This window comes from Budorcas taxicolor, chromosome 2, assembly GCF_023091745.1.
Source record: "Budorcas taxicolor isolate Tak-1 chromosome 2, Takin1.1, whole genome shotgun sequence".
Lineage (NCBI taxonomy): Eukaryota > Metazoa > Chordata > Mammalia > Artiodactyla > Bovidae > Budorcas > Budorcas taxicolor.
The window spans coordinates 71,547,505-71,563,233 of NC_068911.1; the positions used below are offsets into that span (position 1 = coordinate 71,547,505).

The following is a 15,729-nucleotide window of genomic DNA, read 5'->3' on the forward strand; positions in this document are numbered from 1 at the left end:
CATATACACAATGGAATATTACTAGGCCAAAAAAAGGAATGCCTTTGAGTCAGTTCTGATGAGGTGGATGAACCTAGAACCTATTATACAGAATGAAGCGAGTGAGAAAGAGAAAGGTAAATATCATATTCTAACACATATATATGGAATCTAGAAGAATGGTGGTGAAGAACTTATTTCTAGGGCAGCAATGGAGAAACAGACATAGAGAATAGACTTATGGACATGGGGAGAGGGGAGGAAAGGGTGAGATTTATGGAAAGAGTAACATGGAAACTTACATTACCACATATAAAATAGATAGCCAATGGGAATTTGCTGTATGGCTCAGGAAACTCAAACAGGGACCTTCTATCAACCTAGAGGAATGGGTTGGGGAGGGAGATGGGAGGGAGGTTCAAAAGGGAGGGGATATATTTATATCTATGGCTGATTCATGCTGAGGTTTGACAGAGAACAACAAAATTCTGCAAAGCAACTATCCTTCAATTAAAATATAAGAAGAGAAAACAAAATTTTTTTTCAGGAAAAAGCACTGTGTGATTTGATCTGTGCTATCCAATTCAGTAGCTACAGATGCACACAACTATTTAACTTTAATTAAAAATAAATAAAATTTAAAAATGCAATTCCTCAGTTGTGTTAGCTGCATTTCAAGAAAGTAATGAAATGCATTTTAATAGCCATACATGGCTAGTGGCTACAACATTGGACAGCACAGGCATAGAATATTTCCATTACTGTATAAAGTTCAATTGAAGTGCTGGAATATGGAATATACAGACTTCATATCCTTAAGAAATGAATAACTTCTTAAAAAACAAGTCTTTTGACTTTCTCTTATACCAAGGTGTTTTTTTTCTTTTGTATGCACCAAATTTATTTACAAGGTGTGAATAAATATAAAGCATTGAGAGATACAACTTTGAGCTTCAAGGGCATCTTATAAGAATTTAAAAAATCATCCTTCTGTTATACTGAAATAGGCATAGAGAATGTACCAACTTAACACTATGAGGCAGATATCCTTTCAATGGGTTGTCAAAGGAAAGAGATTCAACACTCTTCTTGGTAGCTAGTTTCAGCAATAATAAATTAATTTGCATTCCTTTCAAATGTATGCTTGATTAGACAGTTTCTCAAGTCCCCTGTCTAGATTTCTCATCTTGAAAACTCATATTGACACTTTTCTTCTGAATATGTAGCTATGCAGACATTTTGAATATATGGTTAAGTTACAGTAAGTCAAATGAGCTCAATTTCCCTTTCTTTTGGCAAATAATTTGGAACCAGTAGAGTCTTTTCCATCAGGTTTAAAGGCAGGTATTTTCTCCAAGGCAGTGAAAAGCTCTTCCTCTAGCTGTCTAAGCAGTTTCAGTTTGCAAAAGCAGCTCGCTACCATATGAATCCCTCCAGGAGACTTCAACTAGGGCAAAGAGGGGAATTTTATCACATGGGGACTTTAGGACTTTATGGCAGATGGGGTTTGAGTTGTTGGGGATTAATGATAGAAAATGAGCCCATACCTCATCCTATTCCCCTTCTGAGGATCATGCATCACCCCACAGACAGGACTTGCAATGTGGTGGCTGAAGAGAGCATCTCTGTGAGAATCAAGAAGAGATTTATGGTGGAGTCAAACATTGTAGCAGAATCCCACTGGGTATCAGCATCCCACTTTCCTCAGGCCTTAGTGACGGCAGGCTGATGCTGTGTCGGGATGGGTGATTCTTCAAAACAAACATTACTATTTCAAGTGAAACTTTGATAAAGGGCTCTCAGACAGGAGGGAGATCTCTGACATGTGCAGAGGTGTATGTAATGAGGCATGTGTGCTTAGGCACTTCAGTCATGTCTGACTCTGTGCTACCCATGAACTGCAGTCTGCCAGGCTCCTCTGCCCATGAGATTCTCCAGGCAAGAATATTGGAGTCGGTTGCCAATTCCTTTTCCAGGGAATCTTACTGACCCAGGGATTGAACCTGTGCTTCATGAAGGATTAAAGGATTGGTGTGACTTTCTACTGACCAAGAGTGGGGTGAGGTGGGAGGGATTGAACTAATGAACAAGGGGCAACATCTTCAGTATCATATGGCTCTCTTTCACCCAAAGCCCCCATTGACTTGAGAAAAATTTCATTCTTAACATTATCATTCATCATCTTCACCTTCTTGCTTAGGAATCACTCAACCTCCGAAACCAAGTTCAGTTACCTTTTTAAACAAAAGCTATCACAAATTGTGTTGTGTAAAAGTAACAGCTTATACTTAGTATACTTGGAAAGGGACAAATAATTACTTTGATTTTGAGAGGTTTTGTTAGCCTCAACTAATATTTTGTCAAATAGCACTTGCTAGAACTGGTGTTTTCATACATATTTATGGATTATTTAATATAATATCTGAAATAATTCATATATTGGTATTCTTCAGAAGAGTTACATAAAGCATTGTGGCAGATCACAGGTCACTACAATATGTAGCAAAATCTGACTCAGAATGTACTTGATTGAAATGAAATAGTTATCAACTTAAAGTTTAGAATTACTAGGTCCAATGAAGGGGAAAGAAATTAACTGAAAAACTTTTAGTATGTTAGCACTCCATCAATAATAACTTCCTAAAGTAAAACTGTATATTTTCATCACAGTTCAGTATATGCAGAACTCAACTAATAAATATAAGCATTTCACAATTTTCCTGGGTTAGAGCATGACCTACAGGAAGGCACTCAATTTCCCTGGTTTTGAAAGATTAGCTCCTAAAAATAACATATAAGGAGGACATAATGAAGAGATAAACCTTTGGGGTGGAGTAAATAATGTTCTAAGCAGAGAGTCTTCAGAAGAGTTTATTAAAATGTTAGAAAACATTACCATAAAACAGAGACCAAGAGTTAAGAAGAGATTCAAGTCCAGAAAGTAACCCAGCCTATTTTCTTCCCTGTGGATATGTAACCATAACTAGAGCTACTGCTGGCCCCATCCGTACCCAGCATACCTGATATAAGTCAAACAGTATATGATATTTTAAGGTCATTTCTGGAAAAGTTACCAACTTGCATGGCAAACATCATAGAACTTATGTAAAAGCATTCATTCCTATAGATTCTTGAAGAAACAAAATACAGTGTCATGTAAATATGTGTCAGAAGATTGGGTTCTAATGTTCTGATGGTGGTGGGATAACAGTGAGTTTTTTCACCTGAATAAACCTCCATTTCCTTATCTAATCACTGAGGGGATCAGATCTGACTGCCATTAAAAGGCCCACAGGAGCCAGAAGCAACCTGACTTTAAGATGATAAAGTTTTCTGATGCTGGTGGTTCTCTGAGGTACTGAAAACAGCGACAGCATGCAGAGTGCCTGTCTCCTTCTGGTGACAGTCAGCATGCAGAGTGCCTATCTCCTTCTGGTGACAGTCAGCATGCAGAGTGCCTGTCTCCTTCTGGTGACAGTCAGCATGCAGAGTGCCTGTCTCCTTCTGGTGACAGTCAGCATGCAGAGTGCCTGTCTCCTTCTGGTGACAGTCAGCTACAGTGGATTGTCTCCAGGTGGGAATGCAGGCCCTGTGTGACCACACAGTCAGATTACTCAGGAAAATACAGAAATTCAAACTTTTATGTCAAATATCCTGGTTTTAAAATATTGGCAGCTAATCTAAAACTAGGGCTTCTCTGGGGGCTCAGGGGTAAAGAATCTGCCTGCAATGCAGGAGTTCCAGGGTTCAAACCCTAGGTGGGGAAGATCCCCTGGAGAAGGGAATGGCTACCCACTCCAGTATTCTTGCCTGAAGAATTCCATGGACAGAGGAGCCTAGCAGGCTACCATCCCTGGGGGTCACAAAAAGTCAAACAGGAATGGTTGACTAACATACTCTCTAAAAGATGGGGTAACACAGGTAACTCTGAAGGCCAAATTAAACATATATGTGAATGGACTGGGTCTTGTGGCTGCCATTTGTGACCCCTAACTGGAAGCCTCCAGTTTCTATCTGCCCTGTTGGTCCTCTGTGAGGATGGGGTAGCGTCATCCTGGGGCCACAGGCATTAGCCCTCCACACAATTCTAATTAAGCTTTTTTGCACTTGGTTTCATTAACATATGAATACAGTAGGGAATCAGGGCAACCACAGTCAGTGGGATGGACGCACTTTTACAGAAAGACAGCACGTAAAACAAATACTCGGTGTCAGTGGGGATCTTGATGAAATGGTAGAGCTGCAGGGTGGTCAACGAGGCCAGGGCACAGACCAGCCGGAAGCTCAGCCTGTAGCCGTTTTCTCCTCGACAGCTCCTGAGGAACATCTCTGAGTTAATTGCAAAGCCCAAGCCAAAGAGGACTCCGAGGTTTCTCACAAGTCCGGCAAAAGGTGTGGTGTCGATGTGGATCCAGTCGGGGTTGGCGCACCACTTCTTGGCTATGGGCACAGACCACAGCAGGTCAATGTCAAGAAGTCTGAGAAGCAGGTAAAAGCCAAGTGCAAACAGGAAGAGGAACAGGTTGGTCTTCAGGTATGTGCTCAGGCTGGCTGTTTGGATACCTGGAGTGTATTCAAAGACCTCCGCTACCAGGACGCCTGGGGATTGGAAAGCAGCACTGAACAGAACTGTGTGCCTTTGAGACTCTCAGGAATCATTCCTCTCTGCATTAAAGAATTTAGCCACAGTTTTCAATGATAAAGGGCTATAGAAACCTAGGTTCTATCCATTTTCCAAAGCCTGTTTTTTAAGGCAGTAACTGAAATCTCACTTTTCCCATGATCTTTTACCCATCCACATTAGCACAGGGGGGATCTTTCAGGAGTCCAGGGCACTGAGTGACAACCCACTTTATAGGCAGAGCACTGATCTACTGCTGCTGCTGTGAAGTCGCTTCAGTCGTGTCCAACTCTGTGCGACCCCAGAGACGGCAGCCCACCAGGCTCCGCCGTCCCTGGGATTCTCCAGGCAAGAACATTGGAGTGGGTTGCCATTTCCTTCTCCAGTGCATGAAAGTAAAAGTGAAAGTGAAGTCGCTCAGTCATGTCCGACTCCTAGCGACCCCATGGACTGCAGCCTACCAGGCTCCTCCACCCATGGGATTTTCCAGGCAAGAATACTGGAGTGGGTTGCCATTGCCTTCTCTGGAGAACTGATCTAGGTGCTTGCAATTAATATTTCAATTGCCACAGCCAGTTCATGTAGACAGCCTTTGAAAGATATGTGGAGTTGAAAAGCGGAAACTCGATCATTGAGAATGCTGGTAGAAATACAAAGCAGCTGCTGAATGAAGTCCACAGTTAGGTAATAATCACTGCAGGTGTTTCCGAGAGAGTAACATGGTGTGCAGGTTGGAAGTCCATTATTAAGTCTCCCAAACCAAGACACAAGCACACTGTCCTTTGTGGTGGTTCGGGAGTTGGACTCAGCACTAGTCACACTTCAGAGAAGCCCAACCGTGTCACCAAGAGGTTATGCACTTATACTTTTGAGTGAGAATGTGCCATTGCCTGTATGGAGAATTTGAGAGATAGGAAGAACCACTTAAGCTCCTAGGGCAGCATTAAGTTATCAGTGGCTTGATAGAATTACCTGAGTTTGGGGAAATCAATTAGCAGGGAGAATCTGACAACATAAAACAAAGGACACTAAAGCTTTCAATGATACAATAAAAGGAGTGATCATATTTACCACCAATTACTCCAAGAATAACTTGATGAGGAAAATGTGTTGCTATGAATACTCTGGAGATGCAGACACTGATTTGAATCAACCAAAAAAGACTCCAAAGAAATGACCAAGTCAGTCTACGATGGAAAAATAGAGAAAAGCATAAAAAGCAAAGGAACAATATCACTCATAAAAATGGGTGAGGGGTTGACACCAGATGATCTTTCATAGAGGAATCTTCTAGCTGTGATGTAATATCATAATTCTAGAGGGTCTTTCAATTTTTTTTTGCACTCCATAGGATTTCAAATGTTTTAACAGACGTTTCTATATTTATCGATGCATTAAACTGAACCAGTGCTGGGCTATATTGTGAAATTTTAATAAATGCTGTAAAAAGAAACCAACTTGGCATCCTGATAATTATTCTAATGAAGGGAGATTCAAATTTGAGGGAATTATTAATATCTACAGTGATCTAGAATAAATTATATATATTTTTACTCCCTGTCATATGTGCTTCCTCTTTCCTCTCTCAACGTCTCTTTGCTTGAAGAAAACTCACAGAAGAGGCAGCTGCCAATCTGATGAAAAGCACACAGGCATTCCATCAAGGGCAAGTTTTCATTGGGTTTAATTTCAAGACTCTCAAGCTCTCAAGAGTCCTGGTTCCTTGGTTTTTGACACGTAGAAAATAAGAAACAGAAAGTGACCTATGGGTTATATATGTTGAATTAGAAGCAGTAGTATGCAGAAAACTTATAAAAAATATTTAAGTCCAAGCAATCTTCATCATTTTAATAAAAAATATTAGCAATAATGAGTTCTAGGAATCCTTGATGGTTCTGAATGATTTGTCCCTGATAATTGGACTAAATTTTGGATATTGAAAAGTTAAGGAATAGAGAGAAACAAGACTTTCAAAGAGAAAGTAAGCAGGGATTATGCATATGGAAGAAGGATCAACAAGGATGTGGTAATATTTAGGCAAGGTGTGGGCACTCAGTACACTTTGATGGATCAACGAAATGATGCAGTTATAAGAATCAAAGAAGCAGCGAGATTTTTTTTTTACAAGAAACAAATAATTTTCCAGGTTTGAGAACTGGAGGAGAAAATGAACTACAGAGAAAAGGCAGGGCTTATCTAGATTCTTAATTTGAAAAATTGTTAAAATGCTAATTTTTAAAAATTACATGTTTTTACCATTGTTGTTTTGGATTGGATAATGAATACCTTAAGGCATACAGGTCACAGTCTCATTAGGATAAACTTTAAAGATGCCCAAATTCCTTTGGTTATTTGTTTTGTATATTACCCAATATTACTCTAAAAAGTGGAATATGAGATGGACCTTGGAAATTCTTTATTATAGAGAACTTCCATGTAATGGTGTATTTTATAGTATCTTTTATGCAATTACCTGGAGAATCTTATCTCAGACTGCCTAATGATTTATGATTAAAGTGATGCTCAAAATTGTTTTAATGATAGTTAAAGTATATCAGGGAAGAAAAGAAGGAAAAAGTATAAAAATTTTGAATAATTTAAAGGTCTAAGCCTTTCAGAATGTTATGAATCTACTAACATTAAATCTACTAACATTAGAATTTAAGTTTGCTTCTGGACGTTTTTAATTAAAAGACTGCATAATATTTAAAGCTAGACTGTAAGTTATTTATGTCAAAATCATTAGTTATTCAAAGAAGAAAGCATAATTATACTAAAGTAATCAATGCATTAGAGGGGAATGAGGCTTCTCAAAAATTGCAAAAATACTTCCTTATATAATTTTAGATGACTTTTTTATGAACTACTAAAGTGAGTATAGTATTATGGGAACCCCAAAGGCACACTTAAAAAGTCATTAATCAATTAAACATTTCCAACCCTGTAACGTGGTAATCACTGTGAGCTAATTAGGGTATTATCTTAAAGCAAAATATTAACTTCTATTCATTTTGCTATATTGGCTATGATAGAATTGACTAAGCACATTTCAATAACTAAAAATGCACTAAACTGAATTTTTAAAAAGACTTTCTATGTTTAAAACTGTCATGTTCCAGTGCCACAGAGATTGGAGCAAAGCTGACCTGTGCAGAGTGATGAAAGACTTATCCATCTGACTGACGGTGTGGCTCAGGGCTGCTGTCACCATGACATACCAGACACATGACGAACCCATCGCATGGCCAGATGGGCTTCCTGCAACAAGAAAGTGGCAGTCCGTTGGAAAGGTGGTTAATAGAGTACAACCATCAGAAGTGGACAATAGAATAGCATACTAGCCATGAATTTTACAAATAGCTCAGAAAAAAGCCATAGATAGGACATAGTCTATATGTAATGTTTAGTAATGGGTAGAAACAAAGAAAATTGAATCAAAATTGAGTCACATACTATTTCAAAAAATGTCCCCAGGTTATTCAAGTTTGTTGAAGTCCAGAAATCAAAATGTTCAAGTCTAATTAGGAACTCAGGCTGTTGCATCAAAAAATCTGCCACATCCTTAGTCATTCTTCATATGCAGTTGTTTTTAACTGATGACAAAATTGAAGTACTCGGATTGAATCTTGAATCAGCTTATTTTCCTTGGGCTGAAAAGTCAAACATCTTAAAGCTATCACTGCTGTGTCTGATTTCCCAACTCACTGCTATGTACTAGCTACCCCTATGCCCATCTTGTGACTGGTTGCTGTGCTAGGAGTCTTTGTCATTAAAAGGAAAAGGGAAGCTACAAAGTGGCATCAATCCTGGCAGAATAAATCTGCAGACAGGAAGCCTTTCTACTCCCAGAATGTCTTTCCCATGTCGCTAGATCTTTTTTTAAAAAATCACTTTGTTTTGATGTACTCCTTGAGTTTTTACCAAGTGGAGATTCACTGAGCTTAAACATCAGTCTCTTTGAAAAACACCAAATTAAATAAAGACAGATCTATGATTTATGGATCTCTTTCTTTCAAATCGATTTCTTAAACAGAAATTGTCAGGGCTTTTTATATGTTTCATGTGTTGGAAAACTTCAAGGAGTGAATGTAAAATGTAGTATTTTTTTTCTTCTTTTCCAGAAAATGTCTCGTAAGACAGAGCATGTGCTGGGAAGTTCTGGGATAAACCAAAGTAGTATTTCAATTGTCCCAAATACTACCATCCATCCATCCATCTTGCATTGTTTTCACAAAGAGAAAATACATACTGTCCCTGACATGATGGAATGCACAGTCTATTGAAGGAGTCAGATATTAAATAACTAATAGTATAGTACTATATAGTACTGTTTTATAGTATTTTAACAGATGGATGCCTACTTTTTTGGTAGCAAAAAAAAAAAAATCCAAAAACTTATTAGGAACTTACACATTCGCTGTATTCAAAGTTAGTCTCAGGATGTCAAATGCCAAGAATTTTATGCTATGTAACAAACTGTGTGGAGGTACAATATAACACAATCTTACAAATTAAAACAATATGCAATTTACCTTTTATATATATATTTAAAATTTTTATAGTCTTAAACTCAATTCTCATAGTAAAGATTTTATACTCATACAAAATCTTACTTATGAGAGAGTGGACCAAGAAGTCTACTTATACACTGTATACACAAGAGAAAAAGCAAAGTGGGAAGAAATAACTCTACGATTAGAGAGAATTTCGGCAGGCAATAGTAATACCAGGAAGTCCTTACCTTTCTTACAGAAACCCTGTCTATTGTCTCATTTATGTGATTCTCAGAGGATCTATAATAACTTTGAAAGGTGCACAGCAGCAGATAAATCAGCATTTCCAGTATTTTAATATAGTTTTTAAAAAATGTGTTCTAGTTAATTGTCTTTTGTTTGTTTCTATATCAAACCATGACCTTCTTCCAAAAAAAAATGTCAAGAATAAAATCATTTGGGGAATAGTCTCTTAACTTATCCTTTTACAAATTTTTAAAAAATGAAATTTTCTTACTCATAAATAAGTTTTACCCTTTTCACTAGCAATTTTTGTTTATGAACTTTTAGCATCCTCACCATGCTGTTTTCTTTAAAACCCTCTATGATATTGTACAGTCATTAGGTGATAATCATGTACAATGGCTATCTGTTGGAATATCTTTAGAAACCTGAGGCTGCTTTAATAGCTTACCTGGACCTGTTTCGCATGTAGTGGGGAACTGTTCAAGGCATGGACTTGAGTGATTTGGGTAAATCTGAGTTTCTTGGACCCACCAGTAAGGCCGATGACCAAATAATATCCTGTATTTAAAGAAATATAAATATGCATGTATGTTTAAACACACAGTTGTTACTTAATTGGAGACTAGCTATTCTCTTCTATAAAAATGACTCAAGCAGACTGTTGATGAGGAAAGCTCATTATTGAGAGAGTTTGAAAGAATTTAAGTTCTGCTCTGTCTCTCATTATAGAGGATGAGTCACACAGAGATTTGGCATCCTAGTTTCCAATAAAAACAGGGACTTTTTCCCTTGCAAGGGAAGTCTTCCGGTGCTTTGGATACTTAGACTGAAAATATCAAAGTGGTCCTTGGAATGATTAATCTTTTCATTATGGTGCAATTTGTTTAACTCACTTCTTGGTGTATCACACCATATTTGTTATAGGCTTTTGGAATTTACTTCTAAGTCAGATAAAGTATAGACTCCTATGCTTTTTTGTAAGTTCTGTTTACGAATAGGTGTTTCAAGTTAACCGGTATGTTTGAAAGATTTGCCAGGTAAAACTATACACATCTGAAATGTGATCATTAAGCCAAAGCTACAAATTTAAGAAGAAGCTTTATGAAGAATGAAACAAAACAGAAGGCTTACCATTTAAAAATAAGATTGAACCAATCCCCAATGACTGCTACCCATATCATCTTAGTTCCAACTGTCTGATTAAGTTGAAACCAAAGTGGAAAATAAATGGCAAAGATATTCCGGGGATCTCCAACACTGGACATAAAATTTAGAAAACTGTAGTAAGCTCGGTAGTCCTTCTGCAAATGCTGAATAGCGAGCACTCCATTCCTATGAAGGAAATCCATCTTGAAAGAGAGGCAGTTCTAAACACAGACTGAGTGGAGCTGAAGTGCTCTGAGTTCCACCATTTTTATACGTTACTCTCTCGGCGTGTCCAGCCATTACTGTGACATGTGATACTGACCATCTGTGGAGAGGGCATGTCTATCCTCTGCTGAAAAGTTCATCGGCTTTATGATTTTAATTGATGCTAAAAGAGGTGAAGTACATGCTGATCTGTGGCAAGTCGAGGGGAAATTTGGGTAGAGACACAATGCATTTCTTATGCAGTCTGTCTTTTGTGTGAACAGTTGGATCATGTTTGCTTGAAATTTTTGTACGGTTCATTTCCTTCAAGGGCAGAGACATTAGCAATTTCTGTGCTTCACTAGAAGACTATGTAAATAATTACTGCATGTCAAATAGCCCTTAAAGCAATGCATTTTAATTTAAAATAGACTGTGGCTCTTTGACTATTTTATTGGGTCTTTCAGGAAAACGGATGAGTAAATATCTAGGCATGAAAAATTTATATGATAGGACAGTATTTTCTGATTGCAGATGTTAAAAATATTTTGGTATTTCCTTATCAGCAAAGAGAATAATATGAGAGATGTGGAACAGAGAAGAAAATACATGGAGTATATGAAATCTGGAAGGAAATGTGTTATTTTTCGACTGTGAGGCCAGAAAGCAGATATGGAGATTACTGAGTAGTGGGTCTACTAGATGGTAGAACTGTTAGGAATGAGGCTTATTTTTATTGGCTAGCAAAAACAATTGAGAGCATGGGAGAGTTGCTCATGTGAGAGAGCCCAAGAAAATAAAGTCAGTCACTGTTTCCATTGTTTTCCCATCTATTTGCCATGAAGTGATGGGACTGCATGCCATGATATTAGTTTTTTGAATGTTGAGTTTTAATCCAGCTTTTTCACTCCCCTCTTTTACCTTCATGAAGAGGCTCTTTAGTTCCTCTTCACTTTCTGCCATAAGGATGGTGTCATCTGCATATCTGAAAAGCGAAAGTGAAAGTTGCTCAGTTGTGTCCGACTCTTTACGACCCCATGGACAATATAGTCTATGGAATTCTCCAGGCCAGAATACTGGAGTGAGTAGCCTTTCCCTTCTCCAGGGGATCTTCCCAACCCAGGGATTGAACCCAGGTCTCCTGCATTGCAGGCGAATTCTTTACCAACTGAGCTATCAGGGAAGCCCTGCATACCTGAGGTAATTGATATCTCTCCTGGCAATCTTGATTCCAGCTTGTGCTTCATCCAGCCCAGCGTTTCACATGATGTACTCCACCCCACTCCAGTACTCTTGCCTGGAAAATCCCATGGATGGAGGAGCCTGGTAGGCTGCAGTCCATGGGGTAGCTAAGAGTCGGACACAACTCAGTGTGTGACAGTGACTTCACTTTCACTTTTCACTTTCATGCATTGGAGAAGGAAACGGCAACCCACTCCAGTGTTCTTGCCTGGAGAATCCTAGTGACGGGGGAGCCTGGTGGGCTGCCATCTATGAGGTCGCACAGAGTCAGACATGACTGAAGTGAATTAGCAGCAGCAACTCTGCATAAAAGTTAAATAAACACTCAATATGCCAGCAAATTTAGAAAGCTTAGCGTGGCCACGGGACTGGCCCCATCATTTAATGGCACCTTATTATGGGGATCCAGTGTCTATAGGTACCTCCCCAGGCTCTTTGCTTCTCCTGGAGGAAATGTTTTGACTGACCAGTCTTTTGGGGTGCTTTTTTAAAAAATGCTATGCCTTTCCCAGATATATTAAATTTCTGGTTATGGAAGTTAGTTATTAGCATTTAAAAAATACTTTCCAAATGATTGCAATGAGCAGTTAAGGTTGAAATCATTGATATAAAGCAATTCATACATAACTTGTTCTCCTTTTGGCCTTAAACCCCTCCCTCTGTCAAAAGTCTACCTAAAAGAAGCTTTACTGACATTTATATGTCAACTATTGGGCTTAACTGGACTTCCCATTACATTCGATTTTTGCACTAAGTGATGCATCTTGTTGTCAAGTCTTTGGAGACTCTATCTCTGGAATGAAAAAAAACCCCAATCTCCAGAAGAGGTAAAGCAGCGGAGGTAATTGAAGTGCACTTCTCATAAAATAGGGTATAGTGATGGCAACTTTGCTCACTGAGTTTTCTGTGCTTCCCTCCCAAAAAGAGCTTAAAATACTGCCTGGCTTCTATGGGTCTGACAGTCACTAAGTAGGACTACAAATGGCATCAGATCATTTTTCAGAAAGTGTCTTTAAATGTCTTCCAGGAAATGAGTATTAATCTCTGTCCATGGTGAGAACCTCACAGTCTCCTATATTATTTTTACTGTGGTGGGAGGAGAGCCAGGAAGCAGTCAGCCAACACTGGCTCTCCCCAGGTTTTGCTCTCCCCTTGGGCAGACTACAGACTATGAATTATATTCACTCTCATTCTCCTACTACTGTGCTAATCTGATCTGAGGGATGTTTGGGATAAAATTAATTGTGCTGAAAACTCAGTTGTGCTTTAGAATGTCTTGCATTTGTGGTCTGCCAGTTATTTACCTTTAAAAATACTCCATCTTGGGACTTTGCTGGTGGTCCAGTCGCTAAGACTCTGTGCTCCTGATGCAGGGGGACTGGGTTCAATCTCTGGTCAGTGAACTAGATCCCACATGCTGCAACTAAGACCTGGCACAGCCAAATTAATAAAAAAAAATTTAAAAAAACACTCCACCTTATTATCCAATTTTAACTTCACCAAGGTCTTCATTTTCAGGATGAGGAAATGAACAAGTACCTGCCCAGGTCATTTTTTTAGTATGGGAGGCTGCTTGGAAATGAAATTTTGTTTCCGGAGCAATGATTTTTCTCGATCTAAGCCTTGTCTTGGCTGCTTAAGGCCAATATTGATGAGATCAACAGCTTGTTTCAAATGTTTTTAGCCACCCAGACCTCCAGTCTCCCTGTATCGTGACTGGTTGACACTGAACCACATCTGGTCAGCTGGCTGATCACTAAGAGGACTTCACAGATACAGTCGCCACTTGGAATTGTTGGATGGCTCATCCCATCATTTGATAACAGGGACACAGTTGTTGTGGGTACTCAGCGGCTACTGTTAGCTTCCAGTTGCTGACATCTTCCCTGGAGGAAATATAAAGTGGGACAAAGATGGGTCCCTCCAGAGCTTATGGGGAGCTCTGATGCTCATCTGCTGCTGATGGCCCTGGGACCCAGCATATGTTTTCTTCTCTGAGAATAATCATGTATGGAAATAAATTGTGCTGTGCTAAGTTGCTTCAGTCGTGTCTGACTCTTTGTGACCCTATGGACCACAGCCTGCCAGGCTTCACTGTCCATGGGACTCTCCAGGCAAGAATACTGGAGTGGGTTGCCATTTCCATCTCCAGGGGATCTTTCTGACCCAGGAATCAAACCTGTATCTTTTATGTCTCCTGCATTGCCAGGCAGGTTCTTTAAGACTGCTAAGTCACTTCAGTTATGTCTGACTCTGTGCGACCCCGTAGACGGCAGCCCACCAGGCTCCCCCATCCCTGGGATTCTCCAGGCAAGAACACTGGAGTGGGTTGCCGTTTCCTTCTCCAATGCATGAAAGTGAAGTCGCTCAGTTGTGTCCGACTCTTAGCGACCCCACGGACCACAGCCTACCCAGGCTCCTCTGTCCATGGGATTTTCCAGGCAAGAGTACTGGAGTGGGATGCCATTGCCTTCTCTGTCTTTAAGACTAGCACCACCAAATAAATTAAATTTACTCAGATGAGAGCAAACGGAGCTTATTTATTCTGCTTGCTATAGCAAGGGCCAGCCACCATCTCATGCATCTGACAAAAACACAAAAGTGGACAGAGGATTGGAAACACTTTATTTAAAAAAAGGAAGGAAGGCCTCAGGGTTGCTCTGATAAAAGGTGGTTGGTGGCATGTGTAATCTGGAGATGAGCTTCTAGAAGCAGAGCATCTTAGGTGATCAGTTTGGGAAACCATTTGGTTTTCTCCGGTTGGTCCTGAGTTGAAGGCAGGGGCAAAAAAACTAGCAGTCATTGACCAAGTTCTGAGCACTATGGGCGTTTTGCTTCAGATGTTGTGGATCAGAGTTCTGTTGTTATATTTGGTCTGGCCATTGTCCGTTTGTATACTCTGTCTTTCACAAGACAAATTGAATAAGCATATGTCAGAAGCAATTTATGCAGCACCCCACCAAGAAATAAGGGACTCCCTGTGATTCTGAGTCTATAATTCTTATTTATTAATATTTATTTATTTGGCTGCGCTGGGTCTCAGTTGCGGTAGTTGGGATCTTCTATCTTTGTTGCAGTTTGGAGGATCATTAGTTGTGATATGTGACATTCTTAGTTGCAAACTTAGTTGCATCCTGTGGGATCTAGTTCCTTGACCAAGGATGGAACCTGGGCGCCCTGCATTGAGAGTGCAAAGTTCTAGCCACTGGACCCCCAGGGAAATCCCTATAATTCTTACTATTAATTGAGTTAAAATGAGGATATGTGCTTGCTTGCCAAGGACAAATCAATTTATTCAGGTATATCATGACTCTGTGAGGCATCGGCCTTGACTAATCAGGGTCTGTACTCTTGGCCTTTTTGTTTTTGCATAATCAGTTTCTATAATTTCCATAATCTCTTTAATGAACCATGAAGAAAGACATTACTTTGCTTTATTCTTTTTCTAAGATGTGTTTGAGCCATATATTTTATCATATTCTTTCTTCAGAAACTTCCTTAAATTATAATGTGAATGACATTAAATACATTTTGTCTTACAGTTAAAAATTTAACTTCTTACTCATTCAGTACTTCAGAGTCTGTGAACTGTGAGGAAGTTGGTTGCACATTAGCTTTTCATCTTAGGTGGATAATTTAGAAAGACTGTCTCCTGAGGACTCTCTGCTTCTGTAGACTGTGGGATAATTAACCACAGCAAAACACCTTGATTTCTTTTGTCTCTCAACAGCAACTGCTAAATCTGTTTCTTTCCCATAGTTCATCATTTTTCATCTTTTCCTATTTTAGCTTATATAT

General features: G+C 39.2%; 1 protein-coding gene across 1 annotated transcript; it reads right to left on the minus strand.

Moving 5' to 3' along the window:
- Nucleotides 1-4,066: 4,066 nt before the first annotated feature.
- On the minus strand, nt 4,067-10,688 carry G6PC2 (glucose-6-phosphatase catalytic subunit 2). The gene is made up of 5 exons (XM_052636262.1): nt 10,471-10,688; nt 9,788-9,897; nt 7,747-7,858; nt 5,672-5,787; nt 4,067-4,578 (listed from the first exon to the last, which is right to left on the minus strand). Exons 1-5 carry the CDS (start codon nt 10,686-10,688, stop codon nt 4,067-4,069), a joined length of 1,068 nt encoding a protein of 355 aa, XP_052492222.1.
- Between the last annotated feature and the right edge of the window lie 5,041 nt (nt 10,689-15,729).

Excerpts from the sequence above, each read along its gene's own strand:
- G6PC2 (XM_052636262.1), bottom strand. The coding sequence starts at position 10,688 with ATGGATTTCCTTCATAGGAATGGAGTGCTCGCTATTCAGCATTTGCAG. Across the intron at positions 9,898-10,470 it reads TTCAATCTTATTTTTAAATG|GATATTATTTGGTCATCGGC; the intron begins GTAAGCCTTCTG and ends CTTTAAATACAG. Across the intron at positions 4,579-5,671 it reads TATTCTTGGAGTAATTGGTG|GCGTCCTGGTAGCGGAGGTC; the intron begins GTAAATATGATC and ends TCCAATCCCCAG.